Consider the following 21,431-nt stretch of genomic DNA (forward strand, 5'->3'; position numbering starts at 1 on the left):
AGGCCAGGGAGGCTTGTGTTAAGATACCTAGACAGTGTCTCTGCTTACAAGGAACAAACATGCGTTTTTCATTGCTGTGATGAGTACACTGGTTCTGGGCAAATGAGGCATCACTAAGATATTCCCCTAAATGTCACACTACACCCTTTTATGCATTACTTTATTTGACAGTTCCATTTAGAAGAAGAATAATTGAATAGTAAGTTTTTTAAACATCAAAACATTTCTGCTGCGCTGCCCATTTTCCTTATTGAACAGCTATGTGGGAGCAAGCGGTAGCACGCATGATGTACGTGATGGTAGGTTCCCATGTGGACGCTATTTAAAGCGGCATAAAATTAATCTGGCTGCCTGCATAGACAGCTGCGATGGCACTCGCATCGTGCCCTTCTCTGCAAGGCTGGTTTAGGCTGTCAGGGCTACAGGGCAGCTCCCAGGCTGGTTTTAGCGTACCTGCGGGTGGATCCCGTCCTGCCACAACAGATGGGATGAGGGATGAGTTAACTCTGAACACAACACATGCCCTGACCCAGTGGATGAGATCCGGTGTGAGTTAACTCTGGGTATTTCTGTGTGGTGATTCAAAGTGAACGACAGACAGTCACTCCAGGGGTCCAATTCAATGATGAATTTACTAAAAGCACGTGATGGAATACAAATTACAGTGATTAGTGACTTGGCAAAAGTATGTTATAATATCACAAAACTTACCAACACATTGATAGCAAAAGTCCTTCTAAAAATGGTAGATTGGCAACAATTAGTAACTATAATGCAAAACTTAAGCAGAACTTACAACGATATTACTTTTACATGTAAAAGAAAAGGGAAACTAAGATATAAAAGAGAAAGATATCACCACTCCACAGGTTATTGGTCCAGCGATGATGTCCTACAGAGGGAGGGTGATCACGTTGAAGACTTCAGTCACACTATGTAGCATATACACGCCACGCATGGGGTCATTTTATAACCCTGTTCATTTGCATGTGGGGGATTCATCTCCTCCCTTTGTTAGTTCTGCGTGCTAATTAGGAAGACTTTCTGGAAATGGGTCTAAAGTCTCCAAACTAGGGGAAAGTTCACAGTACTGAGCAGAAGTGAGTTGTTTTGCCTGTCAGGGTAGCTGTTGGTTCATGGTTTCTTCTGATAATTAGTTGTCTGACAGGTCGTTCACCTCTGTCATTCCAATTATCATCCCAGTTAGGCCATGGAGCCTTCACTGATCAAGTTGTCTGACACCACAGCCAAACACAAAACTTTGGGACAGATAAGACCTCCACAGCTGCCTATCTTATCCTCCCAAAGTAACAAAACCTAGATGTTTAAGGCATAACATGATCCTTTGTTCTGGTAGGGATGGGCGGGGTGCTTCAAGATTGTCCCAGGTACTAGGAGTGTGAAATCTGCTTTATAACTAACATAATGATTCATGTGCTAATGGCATTTTTATAAGAGCACTTCTTTTTTTTTCCCATGTTGAACCCCTTCAAACTGATGTCCATACCTTTCTAGAAACTACTGGTTTGAAGAGAGAAGCTCTGGAATAGTTCAGAGTTCCTGTCAGACCTCATGTCAAAATCAATGATTTTTATTGAGGATGTTGAAAATCTTTAATTGTCTAGGATTCTGTCTTGTAAATGAATATGAGAAGTCAGTCACCACATTTGCCAAGTAGCTTGTTATAATTTCACTTGCTTTTGGTTGAGCAGTTTATTCTTCTTACAGCCAAAGAGTGGGGGTTTTTTGTTTGTTTTAAATAACTAAATATGCTGACAAATGTGGTGCTTTATCAGATAAATCGCTAGCAGAGTTCTTTATTTCTTTACGTTTAGGCATATGAAAGAAATTGCAGAACTTCAGACTCAGCAGAAGAACGAGATAGAGGCGCTGTACATGCGGTTAGGGAAACCCCTTCCTCCCAACCTGGGCTTCCTTCACTCCGCCCCACCAAGCAGCCGCCGCCGAAGAACCAGCAAAAATAAATTGAAAGGTGGAAAACTGTTAAACCCTCTGGTCCAGCAGCTCAGGAGTGGAACACCAAGCACAAGTAGGTACACGAGGTTCCTTCTGTACACCCACTGTCTGTGTCAGTTGGGGTTCTGCTGTGTAATGGCATGGTCTGTGGGAAAGGCACTGATTTTTCTTGTCTTGAATACGACAGCGCAAGTTTGTGTGCTGCAAACTGGTTTGGAACTGGGTTTCCTTTGAGACAAGCTTCTTAGAGCTGCCCAGTGCTGAACCATACATATCTTCTCTGCATCAGTTACAATGCTTGGCAGAGAAACAATATTCCACTTCAATTTGGAATACAGCCTGGTTACATTTTCTTATCCTTTCTCCAAATGCAATTTATTGATGTTTGTATTCACCTCTTAGGTGCTGTTATCCTCTGATTATGTGCTCTATATTGTTGTTGTTTACTTTTTCCTACATGATGCTGTATAAATAAGATTGGATTAATTTGCTTCCCAGAAGGATGGGCAGTAAAAAATCTGTTATAAAGCTGTGATAGATGCTTTAGACCATCTGAGATAGTTTGGGATTTTTCAAACAGCAGTTAACAGTCTTGAGTCATTATCTCTTTGGAAAGTATAAAGGCAAAATTTAACTGGGAGATACTGGTATACCCAACACCGATTTCTTTGGCAAGATGTAGAACAGAATATGAAAATCTTTCTTTCAAGCTATTTCATGCTGTTCTTTAGAGGAGCAGCAGCACTTCCAGCATTAGCCCTGTATTTCAAACCTGGTAGCCCTTGTTTGCAATGTCACTGCGTTATAGATTCACTTTGAATTTCATTGCATCAATCTTCGTTACAGACTGGATTGGAAATTTGCTTTTTACTTAAGGATTTCAACTGAGATAGGAAGGGCAAAGCTCTTCAGAGGCAAGACGTGCTGTGATCCATCATGAATCTCAGTATTCTTGCCTACAGGACCTGAAGCAACGTTCAGTACTTTACAGCTCTTCAGCTGCTGCTTGGGCGTGCGGAGGCTTTTCTGCCTTTCCTTGGGATGAGATATTTGGCTGTAATCCACGGGCCATTCCTTGTCCACTTTGTTCTTGGCTTCTCTTCAGCCATTTTTTTCTCTGTTCACAAACCCCACATCTCTATCACCACTCATGGCTCTTGGCTCGTATCAGTGTGCTGCCCTAGTCCAAACAGTTCAAGCTTATTTCTTCATAAATTGTCCCAATTTTCCATTATTGCTTTTCTGTCTAACCTTCAGTTTGAACAGAATTTGCTCTGCTTTTGGGTTCGTGCTTTCTGTTATGCATTTTGTCTGTGTTACTACCTCAGTTTTTTGAGGCACAGTGTAAAGTTCACATTATCTTGGAGAGTCTGTATTTATGCCTGAGTCTTGACCACATAGATGCTTCATTCTCTGGCCTTCCCAGGTCCTTTCTCATAGGCCAAGGGCAGGCAGTTCTGATGCAGTTACTGATGTAATTGTTTCCACTGTTAGATGCTTTTGTTGATAAATCCATGTAACAAATTACTACTAAGTTATTCTGGTGTTAAAGCCTCTTTACCTTAGTTATCCATGTAGATAGATACAGATATTTTATATATAGATGTGTGTCTATCTATTTCTAGATAACTATAAATGTCTTTGCAGCAGCTTTTGATTCCTCTCCATTTGCTTGCTTCCACCTTTCACGTGTGAGAGCAAACCTCCCTGTTCTGCTCAGTCGTTCAGTGCGTTCACACCTCCTACTCAGGCACTTCTGCATCTCTTGCTTGATTTTTGGCAGTGCAACTTGTCCGGTCCTGGCTCCAGCCTTTCTAAAAAACGTAGAAAAGAAACTGTAAAATCAAACCCACTCTCTAAGCTTCTTGGAGAAACCAGATCAGCAACAGTATGTGTAGTTTATTTTCTGGTGCAGCTGATCAATAAATTCTGATTGTAAACTGCTCTTGGTGGCAAATCAACTGTTATTTTTAAGCATGGGTTTTTCACAGAACCCCAGAATGTCAGGGGTTGGAAGGGCCCTGGAAAGCTCATCCAGTGCAATCCCCCCATGGAGCAGGAACACCCAGATGAGGTTACACAGGAAGGTGCCCAGGCGGGTTTTTATTCGGTAGTTTCCTATCATTTGCCATTGCGTGCATTGTGTTTGCTCTTTCAGGTAATCCTTCAGACTCTAAAGACTCACCCCATAAAGAAACAACTAAAACTCAGCCTGGATCTCCCGAAGCAGCCGCCGTACCGTCCTCTGCCTCGGCCACCTTCGGGAAGGCTGTTCAGACGCAGCAGCCGTGCTCCGTCAAAGCCTCTTTGTCTTCTGACATCTGCTCCGGCTTGGGCCCCGACGGAGCCGACGTGAACGCCAGCTCTGGCCAAGGTGATTTTATTCCCGCAGCTGTTCAGCATGTCTTCCAGCACATGCTAAAATTAATTTGCTTCCCTTATGCTTGAACTTCTTAAGAGTGGATTTCACTTCTAGTGGGATAGGAACGTGAAGGTTTGACAATCCAAATTACTGGCTTATCTTTTTAAAAAAAAAAAAGGTTGATGTATTGTCTGAAGAGCAAAAGTTAATCTATCTTACCAAGTATTAAAAGTCAACACTCAAGAAGGCATTCTAGTTTTTAAGATGGAAATCACTTTAATTTTTGCTAGCAGTGGCTTTATACTGATACCTTTTCTGGAGTCTGCCTCACAGATTTTTGAGAAAAAAAAAGGAAAACAAATATATAAAGAAGGATAGGAGATTTTCCTTTGGTTCATTTGGGGCTGTTTTTTAGCTCCTTGATACTGGTAGATCCAGAGTTCCTTGTTATAAAGTACCAAACCATCTTGAGTGTGAGGACCAAAGATTTAAAAAGACAAAACCAAAAAGCCAAAAGCCACCCAGAGAACCAAGTTCTGTTCCCTTTATCTAAGGGGTTAACTTTGTGCATGACTCTGGAGTCCCAGCTAAATGACTATAGACTGGCTGCGTTCCCCAGTCCTGACCTCTGATACTTCTCTGTATTGCACACCTCGGTAGGCTTTGACTGACCTTGTTGCCATGCATATTGGAAGTTATAACGATGATTAAAATACCTTCCTCTCATTGCACATCCTGCCAAACTAATCTACAAAATATCTATCCGTTCTCTTCGGCTGTTATTGCATCCTTTGTGTATGATCAATTAACGTACTCCTCTGTGGCAAAGTTAAAATGGAGATGTGGATGTTTAACTAACAAAGCTGATTTGACTGGTATAGGACATCTGATCACAGCTACTTGTACTTTATAAGTGTCTTTGTTTTCTTCCCTTTATATTCATTTGCAGGCTGGACGGTTTTCCACCAAACGTCTGAGAGAGTGACCTATAAATCTAGTAGCAAACCTCGTACCAGATTCCTCAGTGGACCTGTGTCTTTGTCCATCTGTTTGTATTTGTTCTTTTGTATTTTATCACAGTCCATCTTTCTTTTACCCCCTTTTTCCAAGTACATGTTTTATATCTCTAATATGTTTGGCAGGATGCCCCTTTTTCTGAGCCATCTTTTCTTTCTTTTTATCTTTCGTTTAAGTAATCCTCATGAACACACCTTATTTATATTAATTTTTCATATGAAAGCTTTTTTTGCACTGCTTTTGGCTCATGCCTGGGCACCAAAAGCATGTGTGGAAGATCTCATCATTTATTATATAGCCTTATGGTAAATTTTACCCTGGACTTATCAAAGCTTTTGTACTTTCTGTGATTTGTGTTGAAGTAATTTTATTTGCAATGTGGCAAATATACATGTCTGCTGTCCCGGTTCCAGCGACAACAAAAAGAAATCCATCCTTCTGTAGACGAATGGTCTCTTTCACACATGTTTGGACTATGAAGACATGCATGTAGCAAGCTGATACAATTCTAGAAGGTCACTGAAGGGTATAACTTCCATACAAGGGCTGTATTAACACGATCTACAGTACTGTTTATATCCACTCTGTTTTCTTTAATTTTTCCCCCGCTCTTTGCATGTGGAAATGCTGAGACCATAGTGCTCCAGCTAGTTCTTTCAAAATCTCTTTTCTAGGCGGGCTTTTCCCCGTGCATTCACTTTAATTATTTTAAGTGAGCAATTTCTGATGTACTCATGAGCAGCAGGAAGATCTGGTTACTCCAAGGGCGAGTACCATCCACTTTTTTTGTGTAAGTTGATCTGGCTGAAGCACTTTACTCAGTTTATTTTCTTATGACCTTATGTGACCTCAGAGATGAAGTCAATTAGCAGTTCATCAAAGCATAAAGAAGTAAAAGGCAATATCAGATTTTCAGATGATACTTTGAAATGGATTGCTAGAATCCTGTATTTTTTTCTTTCAAATAATTGTGCACCTGCTATTTGTACCCTATTTGGATGACTTCTAAAGTAATTGGCAATTCGACCAAATGATATCAAGCTATTTAATTAAAAAATTAAGACTTTTTTTAGCCAATCATATATGCTGCTTTTTAGGCAAACAGATTTTGCTTGTACAATAAAGATATGTTGTGCTGAACAGGTACTATAGGCCACTTACATATAACGTTAGAAAGGCTAATAATGTTCTTGAGAAAATGTTTGGTTAAGTAACGGTTCATCTGCATTAATATCAGATCTCCCATTGGAGTTCTGCATTGCTCGTCATTATCCAAGTGGTACAGGTCAAAGGCACAAGACCACTCAAATACACTCCTCCTAATTTTATGAATAAACAATATTTTAAATAATTATCTTGATATTTTTCTTTTTGTTTTGTTTGAGGTCCCTCAAAGCCCAAGCACTCAGGTTCTTGAAAATGGATGTTTACAGCTCAGCATGCTGAATTTATTACCATGCAAGTTTTTAATGACTGAAGTCATGAGACAATTTTGCATTCGGGGATTTTTTTGAGAACCTGAGGGGAATTCTCAGATCACAGATTTTCCCGTTTGGTATTATAATGGACACAGTAGGTTTTTTCCTCTGCACATGTAATTCCCACAAGTGGTTTCATCTCTCTTTCACAGAATTGCTATTTGATAGGATGCAAAAAGACTGGGAGATGGCAATTAAAAACCAGCATATTAAAAATGTTTGGGTGCATGGATATTGTGAATGAAAGCAAGGGAATATGTAAATCCTTCGACTCCTGAAGTCTCTCGATGTTTAAATAACTCGGCACGACTAACGGCTTTCTGTTCTCAGCCCATATGCTCTCTTCTCCGTTTCTTCTGGGCGAGGTGTTTGGAGAGGAGGCTTCACTCCCCCGTTTCTGAGTCAGATGAGAAGATGAACTGAGTTTTGGGCGCTTAACCCTGCCCCATCCCAACTCACCGCTGCTCAGGGGGCGCAACTCAGGTTCCAATGCTGCCTGTCGCTTCAGTTGCTGAACAGCTCTCCACAGCTGAGTTCCTGGCAGGTTTTGGTGGGGATAGGAGGTTCCTGGAGCTTGTTTTCCTGGTGAATCCCACAGGTTGGAAGTGTGTGTGTGGAGGGGTGAAGAAGTAGCTCAAGGCTGGGTGTCAAGGGGATGGACCAGACAGTTTTCAGTGGTGCCCAACGCCAGGGTGAGGGGCAACGGGTACAGACTGAAACACAGGAGGGTCCACGTGAACATGAGGAGAAACTTGTTTGCTGGGAGGTGCCAGAGCCTGGCCCAGGCTGCCCAGAGCGGGTGTGGAGTCTCCTTCTCTGAGACATTCAAACCTGCCTGGACCCACCTGTGTGATCTGCTTGGTGACCCTGTGTGAGCAGGGGTTGGGCTGGGGATCTACAGAGGTCCTGTGACCCAGCCAGGCTGGGACTCTGTGGCTGCGGGTGGCCCAGTCGTTCCCTAGGGACAGCCAGGGGTTCCATCTAGCTGGTGTCCAGAGCAGCCATGCCCGTGGCCTCAGGAAAAACAGCACTAGATGATGCTGGGAACACCAGCCAGTTCCTGCTCCTTCCCTGCCAAAGGGCTGTAGTTGACCCAGGGTGCAGGCAGAACCGGGTGCTCAGATGAGGTTACACCAGCGTGTGGCTCGAGCGAGCGCTGGGAGCAGATGGCGAGTGAGGGTCAGGGCCGTAGTCGGGCAGTTCGGGGCCTTGGGGCTATTCCACAGGTCAAGGTTTCCCTGGGGTTTTTTGTTTGTTTCTTGGAGGGCTGCTGGGAAAAGTTGTGCTGGATTCTCAGAAACGTTCTGAATCTATACATTTCATTAAGGAGAAGCAGCACTTTGGGGAGCTTGGATATTCCAGTGTGAGGCCTGTACTATAGATGAGCAGGTGAATGCGCAGCAGGTTTAAAACAAGAAAAAAGGTTCAGATGCATTCAGGATAGTTTTACCAAACATCTTGCCCTGGTTACAACATCCATCAAACTTGAACACCTTCCCAGTGTTGTCCCAGAACAGCTTTTGACCTGTTCCCCATGTCCAATATTAACTTTTCCTTTGCACTTCTAATGGATCAATTTTTTTATAGGCTTCAGCATAATTTGTAGCCTGAGCTCCTTCCCTAGCTTAAATTGCAAGGGTGTCATAGGGAAGAGTTTACACCAATTGTGACTGGGATGTTCAAAAGCTTCAATTGGCTTAGACTTGTGTAAAGCAATTTTTGTCAAGTCTGTAGTAATTAATATTATTGTATGTGCATATGTGATTATGGAAATGGTCTAAGAATTTATTGCCATTTCTATTTTATTTTAGCTTTCAAGCTTTTTGGCAGCCGTTAGAGTGCAAATATGGGACAGTGGATTTTTTCTGTCCTGTATGATATAATAGCTGCCTAATTTCTCAGATAAGAAATCTGAATTGGAGGTAAAACACTGTTGAACTTCTGCAGTCTTAGATTAAATCTTAATTATGATTCATCTCCTTAACTGTACAGCTGTTAAACACCTTGATTTTAGAAGTAATACAATTAATCTGGTGAATTAGGTTTAGCGAGTGCGTTTTAAATTGGATTTGAATTTAAAACCAATTGTAACCGATGACTATCAGTCCCTGCTTGAGGCAGCATCACCACTTAGATAATGGTGCTCATCTCCCAAGCAACGTGCTGGAGTGAGATTGTTTGGGAGAAACGGCTCCTTTTGGTAATCAGCTCCTCTGTAATATTTTCCTTAACACCCTCACCTGGGCGTTTGGTGAATCTCTCTGGCATCACTTCCCTACATGAGCAGGGGCCCCAGGTTTGATTTGGCACCTGAGGTGCATATGCACTTGTGACTCGCTTTCAGGAAGCAGAGGGGTTGGTGATTAAACACTTTCACAGGCGTTTGAGCACGCACTGTAGTCAGCTGCCTGCTTTTATTTTTCGCAGGCAGTTGCTTTCCATTTGCATACATGTTGTGCCAAATAGTACTAATTCCTGCAGCATTTCTGCGTGTAGCGTAGTTAAGAAAACAGCGTTCTAGCATTACTGCCGCTGATGGTTCCATAATGGGAGTTATGGAACTCCAAGCTAACTTTGAGAGCTAGGCAAGGTAAGGTATATCTGGGGGAAAAATTAAAAATACAATAGAGATTGAGTTGTGAATGTGATTTGCATTTGTTACCTGGGCTTTGAGGTGAGAAACTAAACTTGGTTGCGCTTGCATAAGATGTCACTGTAGTCATGTCCTTCTGATTTTGCTGGAATAGAAACCTCATTAGACTATATGAAATAATAAGACAATCTTTCAAAGCAATCCTTCTGTTCCTCCTCATGCCACTCATACCAAAACACAAACATTTCTTCTCCCTTTTTTCCTCCCTGTTCTCTGTACTTTCTCTTCCTCAGTCTCTGACTGATGTCTCTCCTTTCTCCTACGAAGCCTCATTCAGAGCCTATGTCAACCTGGACCTGCAGTCTCTGAGTTTTAAAGCTGCATTTCTGGCACAGGAACATAAAATATCGACACTGATTTGCTGCAGAGAAAAAGCACATCCATCCTGTACCTTGCTTTTTGCCCCGCTCTCTGATTTTGCTCATGTTTAAGTGCTTCTTCACAATAAATTTGCCATGCCCCATGTCAGACATTCACCTCCTCCCATACCACAATGATCTTCTTACCAAGTCCAAAATACCTTTCAGGAAATTTGGCACTCAAATAGAAACAGTGCTTATTATGTCTGGCAAATGTGACAGTGGAATAGGGTTCTCGGCACACTTCTGACACTCTGGCTATCCGGCAGAATATATAAAATTATGATGAAGGATGGAATGAGATAATTATGAAAAAAAAAAATGTAGTTTGGTTTAATGAAAACTCAGCTACCCTGCTGGATTGTTTTTTGTGCACTTGGACAAGGCATAAGGGAAACTCATTCACAGCTACTTGCAATTGAAGTTCAGAATCTCACATTTAGACACAAAACCTGTTAATAAAGTACTCCGAAACGATTGGCCTCAGACCTGCAGAACAATGTATCTTTTTGGACTTGTAAAACAGGACTTGTAGAGTTGCTTTCCAGTTTGTCTTTGCAGCCAGACTAGCTTGACTTGTTCCTGAAAGCATTTTTGGCCTCCTATCACAAGCTGAATTGACATCATTTCCTGCATAAATAGAGTAGGAACCAAAACCTCCGCATAGGAAGCCAAAGCAATTTGGGGAAAAAGAAAAAAAAAATTAAAAATAATAATAATAAAAACCAAACTAACAAACAAATGCATCTTTAAGTCTTGGGACCTTACTTTTGGCATGCTATTGTATTTCTCAAAGCTTCTGAATGGCTGCACATTAAGAAGGGTTTGAGCTGTCCAGTTATTTAGACTTCCTTTACTCACCTGAACTGCTGACTTTGTCTGTCCTTTCTTGCATAATAACTACTTTTTGATTGCTTAAAAATACAGAAGCTTGTCCGTCAGATTTGTTGTGTTTAGTCTTACCTAATTCTGTATGTCTTGTATTGTTTTACCTTGTAGGGTCCACCTTGAAACGACTATGTCTAGGCAAAGATCACAGTAGTAGTAACTATCTCGTTTTTGTTTCTCAGTATTTCCTTCATGGCATGGGATGTTTTTTTGCTTTTTAATGATATCTTTTACTAAAGGCTAGTTGTTTATTAAATAGAGCTGATGCTTTTATACCGAGATGAAACTAGACTGTATAAATTGTGATTGTTTTCTAGTAATGCATGTGCCGTGATGTCTTGGGAACCACGCATGCTGCAAGCCGGTTTGTGGTGTTTGTGTGAGACTGTGCACGCTGTGGCGAGAAACCCGGACTCAGTGTTCGTCTTTCTGAAATACGCACCTTTATATGACTGCAGTTCTCTGCTGGAGGGATTTAGAGCTTAAAGCAACTCTGTTGCTGTCGAGCTGCATGAAATGTTCAACGCTAATTGAAGAGCTTTCCTGTCAAAATACTTGTTTTTCTCACTAGTCCCTTTCCCCAAGTAAAGGAAAAGGAAATTAGCAATATTCACTTAGAAGTCATGTTGCAGGTTGAATGCATGATCATTTAAAGGTTATTAATGTGTTTTATATAACCATAGGACTAATTAGGTTACTCAGTTTCATTGGCTGGTAACTGATTAATAGAAAAAAAATGACTGAATGTTCATGTTTGTTTATATAATAATTTTATTGCAGTTTTATGAACTTTTTGCTTGGAGAGATGGTCTTTATTTCAAATCTGTACCTATATCAGATACATTAGCTGGAAAGTTGCTTTCTATTTTCCATTTAGGTCAAATTCAGGCACTTTCAGTTGCTCTTCCCCACTGATTTTCCTGCGTCAGGCTTGTAGTTAGAAATACATTAAAAGGACAGACTTTCTTCCCCAGTTCTTTTAGGAATAAGTGAACATACGAAATTAAATCTCTGTCAATACTCTTCCTGTCTGCTTTTATCTGTACCAAAAGTTGTTTAACTTTGTCTCAAAAACTCAAACAACCCCTTACGTCCTCCTCTCTCTTCTTTCTTCTTTTACATTAATGGTCCCGATGGGTATTTTTCCCCAAAAATATGCAGATGGCAGAGATAATGCGCCTAATGCATCAAGAGAGATTGGGGGTTCCTGGAACCTCTGATGTGTAGCAGCCAACCTTCTTGTAACCTCTATGACAGTTATGATTTTTCTAGGAGGACAGTAATCCTATGCAAGTAAAATAAATATTAAATTCCTTTTTTTAATTGTGTGCAGTTTTAGCAAGTAATTCATCCTGCCTCCCACTCTCTCATTGTGGCCTCCTTTGGAGAGACTGTGAGCCTGAGGATGTGGGTGTTAGTGGGTTTTAGGATGAGAGGAAACAGCCTCAAGTTGCGCCAGGGGAGGTTGAGGTTGGATCTGGGGAACAATTTCTTCCCCAAAGGGCTGTGGGGCATTGGAACAGGCTGCCCAGGGCAGTGCTGGAGTCACCATCCTGGAGGGTTGGACAGAGATGAGGTCTCAGGACATGGGGCAGTGCCAAAGTGATGTTATGGTTGGACTTGATGATCTTAAAAGTCTTTTCCAACCAAAATGATTCTATGTCTGCATCTGCTTCTCTCTGAGTCAGGGAAGTTGTGGGCACAATACCCAGTGGCTGAGGTAATGGAATGTAATAGAAAATACAAACACATTGGACTCGGACCATTTCTTTAAGCAAAGCTGTTCTGTAGAAATGGGGGGAGGGTTAAAGGTCAGCAAAGCCACCGTTTGATTGCAGTAGAAACTGTTTGAGCAGCAGTGGGGAAGCGCTGATGCCATCCTCAACTTTCTCTGTGTGTGGTTTTCCAGGATCCTCGACAAACAGTCTGGTAACGTGTCCTGAGCCCGTCCCGCACTCGACCCTGCAGGTTCAGGCCAACAACAGTAACAACAAGAAAGGGACGTTCACAGACGATCTTCACAAGCTGGTTGACCAGTGGACAAGCAAAACTGTTGGAGCTGCACAGACAAAACCTTCCTTAAACCAACTGAAGCAGAACCAAAAAAGGCAAGACATGGAGCCAAAGGCTAATCCCATGCAAACACAGAATGAGACGTGTGGAGTAAGTGGCACTCCTTGAAGAACATACCTTTTGCTGTGTGTCTGAAAGCCTTTGCAGAACCCAGATTTGGAGGAGGACATAGACTAAAATTACTTCAGATAGATGCTTCCTATAAATGTCCGTGTCTTTTAATTAAGTACTAAACTAGATTTTTTTTTAATCGTCTTTTGGAATAATAATGAGGGGTATATGGGCTGCAATATATGTATATAAAGTATATATTTTTAAATTGCAAACTGCTTATTAACAGCAATATACAGCAATACTCACACTATTAACCATATGTTGCTTAACTTTAGTTCTCACAATTCCGGAAGTTTTGCTCTTTTTGATGTTTAATATTAACCTTCCATAGGCTGGGCCGGTGGCTTGGTGGTAGCAAGCCCTTGTTTTAGTAGGAGCGAGTGCTGCGCTGCACGGGGGGGTAGCAGCGGGATGGGTTTGTGACCCTTGTGTGTTGCATTGGGTATCACTGAGGCCATCAGCCTCGTGAAAATACACCTTCAGAAACTCTGTGATAGTAAAATGGAAGAAAATGGAAATTCAAAGCACCCCTTTTCATTCCCACTTATTTTCAGTAGCAGGAAAAACATGGTGATGGGCATTTGTGTCTGTGTTCAGCGCTTGTTTCCATGGCTGAGTGGTGATGTGGAGGCGATCACAAAACCCACAGCAGAATCCCAGCTTATAGTTCTGTCCTGCTCTGGTCTGGGTTTCCAGAGCTCTTCCTCCTTTGCATGGATGGACAATCCTTTGGCTAATACTTCTTGCTGCATTCATATTATTTTGGGAGACTAGAAATTGAGCTAAAGTAGAGGAACAGAAATAATTTTAAAGTAAAGGAACAGTAAAAGCAGAACCAGTGAGGGACTGCTTTGTAATCCCTTATAAACAAGGTAATGGGATTGAACAGAAAGCCAAAGTTACTGTTTGTGAAGTGAGATGTGCCGGAGACGCGATTACATGTCTGCTTTGGTACCTGCGGCTTTGAGTTGGTGGGATATTCTCTTCATAGGGAGAAGCATTTGTGCAAATTTATTAAGCAACTTTGTGTCAATTCATAGTTGCCAAAAGTGAACAAAAAGCAGAGAGTAAATAATCCTACGTAGTGATGATTTAGTCAGTGTAAACCTGCTCTGGAGTAACAGTGACATCTACTTAAGGCTCTATTCTCACAAAATAAGTCAAAGGAGGTGCTAGTAAGTACAAAGTGAGGATTTCTGGAAAGTGATGCTGAGGGCACAGATTTTGTTCTGTTAAATCACTTCTTACTGTCTTGTGCTGTGCTTTCTGCAGCTTGATGGCTTTTCCCTGAGACACCTGCAGTAATTTGAGGTATTTGACGGGGGGGTGTTCTGCCCACTTGGAAAGCTGGAAAAGAGTGGTTATTTTGTTTATTTAAATCACATATTAACATCAATTTAGAGTTAATTTTACTTTCTGCAGTCTTGGTGTCTGTGTTTCAAAGCCTGCGAGGATGGCAGAATATTGCTGTGAGAAGAGCAGTCTTAATACACTGATTATTAGAGAGATTCTTTCTTTCTAGAACATGGCAGTTTTCCCCAGGGAATTAACAAGGTCAGCTGAAGTATTTTAATTTACCAAGAGCTCAGAGAGCATTGGATTCCCTGCTCTTCATTTCTCGGCATTCCTTGTTGCTTGGTTTTGTGCGTAAAGTCCTTGTAGGGCCGTGCAAAGGTAGGTGGCAAATCTTCCTGGCGTGGTGGTTGTCGGGGTATTTTGGCCGTGAAGATGGCACAGCAGGTGATAGATTTAAGTGGGTAAGATTTAAAAGACATTTACAAGGGCGGTTTGGGGAGTTGCGTATCATTCTGCTGATTGTACCTTTTGAAATTCCCCCTAAAAGGAAAGCTGAGGTTAAGGGAGGAGCGGGCTTCGTGGTGTTGGGAGAAAAACAGGCAAAAGGGGAAGAAATGGTGGTAAAAAGATCCTTAGTCTGGACAGCCAGCCAAGTGTCCCAACACATCAGTTCTGGAAGGAATGGGTTACATGGGGAAATGTTGTAACTGCACAGGATGATCGCTGTTCAGTCCACCTTCGAAATGGTATTGAAGAGACAAAAAACTCAAGAGATCACATAAAAGATGGAAAAAATAGCTTTCTAACATGAAGCTCACACTGTACGTCTTTGGTCCATGCAAAACACCATATTTGCGTCGTATTTTGGTCAGATATAAAAATGCATTTGTAAGAAAAGAATAAGGAGCGCTAAACAGATTTCTAGTCCATCAGAGAAAATAATAAGGTTTAATGTTGGAAATAAAGGCTAGATAGGTTGGAAATGTGGTGATTCTTATCCGCCTTTTGTTTTTTGTACTGGAACAAACTAGCAGAAGGTGGTTAGGGCAGGTTGTCTCATATCTTCAAACTGGGTGTTTTGTTTTAGGGGAAGCTGTTGTTGGTCCCATGCGATGTTGGAAATGAGGGGCAGGAGAGACGAAGGGTTCATACCTTCACTTTGAAATTTTCTCTGGAGGTTGTTGGACAGCAAGACGTCTCCTTGGAGAGTTTTGAAACAGGAGTTGGCATGATGTGAGTGGTACTGTGGTGCTCGCTTGGTGAGAATTCTAATTGGTTAGGGGCAGACTTATTTGTAGTGTATTACTTTATCTTGCTGTCCACCCACCGTTATGCGGTGTAGTTGTGTGGCTGATTTCAAGCCTTCTCTTTCACCCAGGAAGCAGAGAACTAACTTTCCCGAGTTATCTCTTTCTTGAAATGCTTCTGCCGCTGTCAGCAAATCGTTTGCTGTGTGAATACAGTATATTATTGGTAGCTTTTTTTAAACTAAGTGAAGGCTACTCTAAGGTTGGAAATCAAATTGGAAGAGAAACTGGTTGTGGTTTTATTTTCTTCTTTATCATCAGAAGTGTAGAAAGCAATAAAATAATTGGGATGCAAAGGAAGACTTGAAATTCTGCTTTGTTTCTGTGGAAGTTACCTGTCAGTTTAGCTCCAAATCCTGGTTGATGCGTATTAGAAGTTTGCTGGGGGAAGCTTCAGGCATCCAGTTGTGTCATAGGAGCACTGAAATTTTCCTTTTCAAATTTATTTGAACATGGAAATACATGTGGATTCTCATCACCAGTAATTTGAACTGTGACAGGAGATACTAGGAAGAACCAGAAGTCAAACTTGTCTGATAATGGTTATTTCTCTAGTGCTCCTTCATGTCAAAGACGTGACGAAATAACCCTTTTTTACAGGTAATTGTGGTTACCACCAACCAAGGGTTACACCTAGGAACATGAGCTGCCTTGTGTGTGGGGAGTACTGAATACTTTGAAGACGCTTGGGATCAAGGGGCTTACCAAAAATGCTTTGTGTTCTTCATACTGTTATGTAGCTCCATAGGTTTTAAAGAAACAACTGTTACGCCCCCAAAAAAGCTGCAGACATGTTCCAAGCCCATAATAAGGCTGTTTGTGTGAAACATGTGGGTCTGTGTCGGTCGGAGCTGTGTGCTGGGGCTCAGACCCCATCAGCAGTAGGTGCACATCTGTGTGCGTTTGGTACCTGTTGCTCGGAGCGATCCGGCTGCTGGGGACGCGGGTTTCTGGAGATGACTCCACGCAAAAATGGAGCAGAAGGATTATTAACACCTTTCACTGTGTCTTCTGTCTCTACTGGATTGGAAGAATACTAAGAAATTAGATAAATCTGTGTTTGGAGCTATTTGACATGGTCTCCTCAGTCCAAATGTCAGAATAGCTTTCCAGAAACCTGGAAAAGCACAAACGCAAATCTTGAGCAGCACCTAATAACTTTGGGTTTTCAGCAAGCTGGAGAAAGGTGAATAAAAAAGATGTATGGGCATCCTTGCCCTGCTTGTGTTGGCAGCCAGCTCTAACCCCATCCTGTGATTGTTTTGTGTTGGTGGTATCTGGACCGTACAGAGGTAAACCAGTAATGCCAGTAACGTAGCCATCAAAATGTAGCTGGAAGAAAAATAATCTAAATGCTGCATTTTTAGAACGGGTTGTGATAGCTACGGTCAGCTTTCACAGCAGAATTTCCTGGTTTCATCTATTCTAAAGTATAAACATTATAAATATTTGTTTTTAAGTCAAAGACAACTCATAGCTCTATACTTTCACAGTACTGTAGCTATGAATATTGCTAAAGTCACACTTTAGAGCTTGCTTGGTAAACTGAACTACCACAACCGTTGTCCAGTGGGGTTTGTTCCATTTTTATGTATGTTTTTATAGAATCATTTTGGTTGGAAGGTCATCAAGTCCAACCATAACATCACTCTGGCACTAACCCTTGTCCCTAAGAGCCTCATCTCCATGTCTGTCCAACCCCCCAGGATGGTGACTCCAGCACTGCCCTGGGCAGCCTGTTCCAATGCCCCACAGCCCTTTGGGGAAGAAATTGTTCCCCAAATCCAACCTCAACCTCCCCTGGCGCAAATTGAGGCCGTTTCCTCTGCTCCTGGCGCTTGTTCCTGGGGAGCAGAGCCCGACCCCCCCTGGCTCCAAGCTCCTTTCAGGCAGTTCAGAGATCAGAAGGTCTCCCCTCAGCTCCTGTTCTCCAGCTGAACCCCCCAGGTCCCTCAGCCGCTCCATCACACTTGTGCTCCAGCCCCTCACCAGCTCCGTTCCCTTCTCTCCACTCGCTCCAGCACCTCAAGGCCTTTCTTGGTGTGAGGGGCCCAAAACTGTCCCCAGGGTTGGCAGTTTGGCCTCCCCAGTGCCAGCACAGGGACGGTCACTGCCCTGGGCCTGCTGGCCACACCAGTGCTGGTACCAGCCAGGATGCTGGTGGCCTTTTGGCCACCTGGGCACACACTGGCTCATGTTCAGCTGCTGTCACCAACACTCCCACGTCCTTTTTTACCAGGCACTTTCCAGCGTCTCTTCCCCAGCCTGGAGCGTTCATGGGGTTGTTGTGACCCAACTGCAGGACCCGACACTTGCCTTTGTTGACCCTCAGACAATTGGCTTCAGCCCATCAATCCAGCTGGTTCAGATCCCTCTGTATGACCTTCCCACCCTCCAGCAGATCAACACTCCCGCCCAATTTAGTGTCATCTCCAAACTTAGTGAGTGTGTGCTTGATCCCCTTGTCCAGACCACTGATAAAGAGATAAAACAGGACTGGCCCCAGTACTGAGTCCTGGGGACACCACCCATGATTGGCTGCCAAATGGATTTGGCTCCGTTCACCACAACACTTTGGGCTCAGCCCTCCAACCACTTCTTTACCCAGTGTGTATGTTCTTCTTTGTGTACATGTTATTTTTGTTTTTGAAAGGAATATTTATGAGTATATTGGGGGAAAAGGATTAAATGGTGGCCAGGGCAAGCCCAAAAACAAACCCCACCCCCAAGTGCCATAAACATTGTGCCACCCCTGTGCTTCCCAAGCCAACGGCCCCAGTTGGTGCCCAACATGGGGCAGGGGTGCTGTGGTGGGATGGGGGGCCGGGGAGCAATGCCAGTATGGACGCAGCAGCGCTGCCCGGGCCAGGCAGGAAAAGAGCAGCTTAATAGCGATGCTTTTTGTATTTTTCTTTTTGTAGGTTAATTTGGTAAGAACAGGATTGGGGAAAAAGTGCGTTGTTCCAGTGTCTTGCCCCGTGTCTGCTGCGTTAGCTCCCGGAGCGTCACCGTCCCTTCCGGTGCCGGTGCCAGGGCCTGCCCTCGCTGGCACGGTGACACCGTACGTGATGCCTCTTTCTCGGTACGGAGGAGTTTTCCCTGCGCCCGTGTATGGGCTGCGGTGGCCAGGGCCAGCTGCGCAGCCCGGCCTCGTCGGCGCTGCCAGCGTGCCGGGGTTCTCGCCCCTCGGCAGAACCTGCCTGGGGCTGTACCCGGTGCCGCTGCAGCCGCCCGTGGCCCGGCCACCCGGCCCAAACCTGCGAGTGACACGGCCGGGTCATCCTCCCGCGGGGAACGGGGGGTTCGGCCTCGTCACGTGGAGCGTTTGACCCGCGGCCGCCAGCCGTGCTGCCCAGGCGGGGACCGGGCGGCCGGCGCACCCGGGCGCGCTGCATCCCGCCATCACTGTGAGATGCTTCACGAGAGAGAGTTTGTCTGTTCTGGGAAGATTCGCTTCTATTCCGTTGCTGAAGACACTTTATTTTGTTGTGTTCTGATGTTTTACACTTGCGATCCTTAAAGTCGACGTACTTGAATTGATGACTAGAAAATTGTACTATCCCCTGCAGGAGTACAGTGCCTTGAATTTCAGCTTTTCAGTTCCAGCTGAAAAGAGATGTAAAATTATTTGAATGGTGTATTTTATTTACAATCTGCTTGTGAGTTGAAGTTCTTTTTATTTCCAAAGATATTGAAGGTTTACAGTTGACGTTCTTCACCCATTTTATTCTGCTGTAAATGCTTTTATTTTAATTCCTGGGTTGAATTTTTGTTTTTCAAGCCTTTAAAAAAATAATACTACTTGTGAGGTGAGGTTTGTTTGAGATGCCAGTCAAAAAAGCTGTTTGTGTTTGTACAAGGAGTAGTGAAATGCACATTTTAAAACAGGAGCATTTACAGAGTGATCCAAGTAAGTTGTATATAAGAACAGGTAATAGCTTTGGGCAGTGCAATTCATTCTCTTCCCCACTCTCTGGTAAAGTTGTTGTTGACAGCAACTTATTTCTCTAACAGGCAGGCGAATACTATTTTCTTCTGTATCGGCAGCAAATTGGATTACATTTTCTTTCTCCTGCTGGGCTTTTATAATTGAGTTAAATTACAAATTAATGCATGTTTCCTAAGTGAAAAACTCTAACTGAAATCTTGATTGTAGGAGAACATGCCTCCAGGTGCCTGTAAGGACGGTGTAAGTACAGCACTTGTGTGTATTCTGGCTTTGGCCACTGGGGTTACGAATGATGTTTTGCCACTGACGCGCTAGCAGTATTCACACTAAAACGGAATAAAAATGTGAAGCTCTTCTTTTTCATATCTCATACTTCAGTTTTGGAGTCTCACCACCTTTCATTTGAAAATTTGAGTTTTTATATCTATATTTTTTTTTTTTCTTAAGCTTTAATTAAGCTTGTGCTCTAGGTGGCATGGACACCTCTCTCCTCTTTGAAAGTTGCTTTTTGCCCACTTTACTGTGCGTGGAGTCTCCACCTGCACCTCTCAGTCTAAAGGCACGAGAGAACCACTAAGGCTGGGTTGCTGCTGGTAAGTCTCCTTTCCCTCGGAAGGCGCAGGTCACAAACCGTGCGGTCCCATCTGAAGGCGCGTTGCTCTGTATCTCTACTGCAATGACATTTTATACTGTCTGCTGAAGGGCAGAGATGTCGTGTGTAGCCAAGCTGTGAATTGTATAGTTCAGTTGTACTTTAAGCATTATATCTGTCTAAATTATTTTGTTTGTACCCTTTGAATATATTATTCCATCAATTCAGTTAGAATTGAATTTTATAGACAATTATGCAGAGTCTTCTGCCTGGGCAAAATACTTACTGTAGTAAGAGATTTCTGTTCTCTGTAACATGTATCTTTAATTTGTTTGGGTTTTTTAGATTCATGTCTGTATGCTTCATGAGCAAACATGGAAAATATGTTCTCACACCAGTTTCCCTTCAGCTTGCACTGAATCTTACAGTTTGTCGCTACTGCCTGTTGTATAGTCCGTCCCTTGTATACTGACAAAGTCAGTGGCACTAAAAACACTGAGAAACTGTATAGATTAAAAAGAAGAAAAATAAACATTTTGTGCTTGAAAATCATGTGAAAAACCCAGTGTTTTTCTAAAGCATAGAGTTGTGTCCATTCCCAGCTGTTCCGGATAACTCTGCATTTGTTTTCCAGACTCTTATCCCTTGACTTGTGTAGAAGGAGCAGATGTGATGCCTCCGCTGTTTCTCGGGTTCTGCCCGTAACACATCCCACCTCTTGGCAGCTGTAGGACCGAAACAGTGCTCCAGAAGTCATGTAGTGCCACCTCGCAGGTCATGTTGCTTGAAATCCCTTGCCCACTGCAGTAATTCTGCTGTTGTGCTGCTGCGAAGTTGAGCAGAGTGGAATGTTAGATGATTCCTTTGAGCAGATGGCATCTTTGGTGTCGCTGGTGGTACACAGGAGGATGCTGGAGTTTGGCAGGTGGTGAAAGAGGCATGTGAACTTTGTCTCTTCTACACAGAAAAGTGCCAGGGAAGCCCTTTTAACATGATCCTGGTGTCATTTAAATGTGAGGAAGCAAAGATGTAGAATTTGGGCCTGATGCAAGCAGCCTCTTGGCGGTCGCTGTCGTTGGTGTAGGTTGCAAGAGAACTAAGAAAGGACGTGCAGGAAGAGGTTGGATGCTTCTGTTCCTCTGCATGCAACTCACGTGGCTGTGCTGTATGTGCCGTGTACGTTGGAAAGGCTGCGATCAGCTCGCGGGGAGCCCTGCGCTCCAGGGCTGGAGCCACATTGCATGTGCTGTGCACCTGGGCAGAGCGGGTGGGGACAGCCTGTGTGAGTGGGGCTGGGTGCAGCTGCCAAATCTCTAGCAGGTGTGTTCCTAATGATTGCATCTTCAGCTGGTATTGGGGTCAAATT

At 43.2% G+C, this 21,431-nt stretch overlaps 1 protein-coding gene across 1 annotated transcript in view; it reads left to right on the forward strand.

Moving 5' to 3' along the window:
* The window catches only part of WNK2 (WNK lysine deficient protein kinase 2), a gene marked incomplete at both ends in the record, with an annotated part of 101,941 nt that extends 83,088 nt beyond the window's left edge, over positions 1–18,853 (forward strand). Inside the window, 6 exons of the mRNA XM_080350572.1 lie at positions 1,836–2,050; positions 4,136–4,351; positions 5,289–5,387; positions 10,846–10,890; positions 12,644–12,897; positions 18,446–18,853. Coding sequence (XP_080206698.1) covers positions 1,836–2,050; positions 4,136–4,351; positions 5,289–5,387; positions 10,846–10,890; positions 12,644–12,897; positions 18,446–18,853 — 1,237 coding nt within the window. The remainder of the gene's footprint in view (positions 1–1,835; positions 2,051–4,135; positions 4,352–5,288; positions 5,388–10,845; positions 10,891–12,643; positions 12,898–18,445) is intronic.
* Between the last annotated feature and the right edge of the window lie 2,578 nt (positions 18,854–21,431).

This window comes from Nesoenas mayeri (assembly GCF_963082525.1).
Source record: "Nesoenas mayeri genome assembly, chromosome: 10".
NCBI classification, from domain to species: domain Eukaryota; kingdom Metazoa; phylum Chordata; class Aves; order Columbiformes; family Columbidae; genus Nesoenas; species Nesoenas mayeri.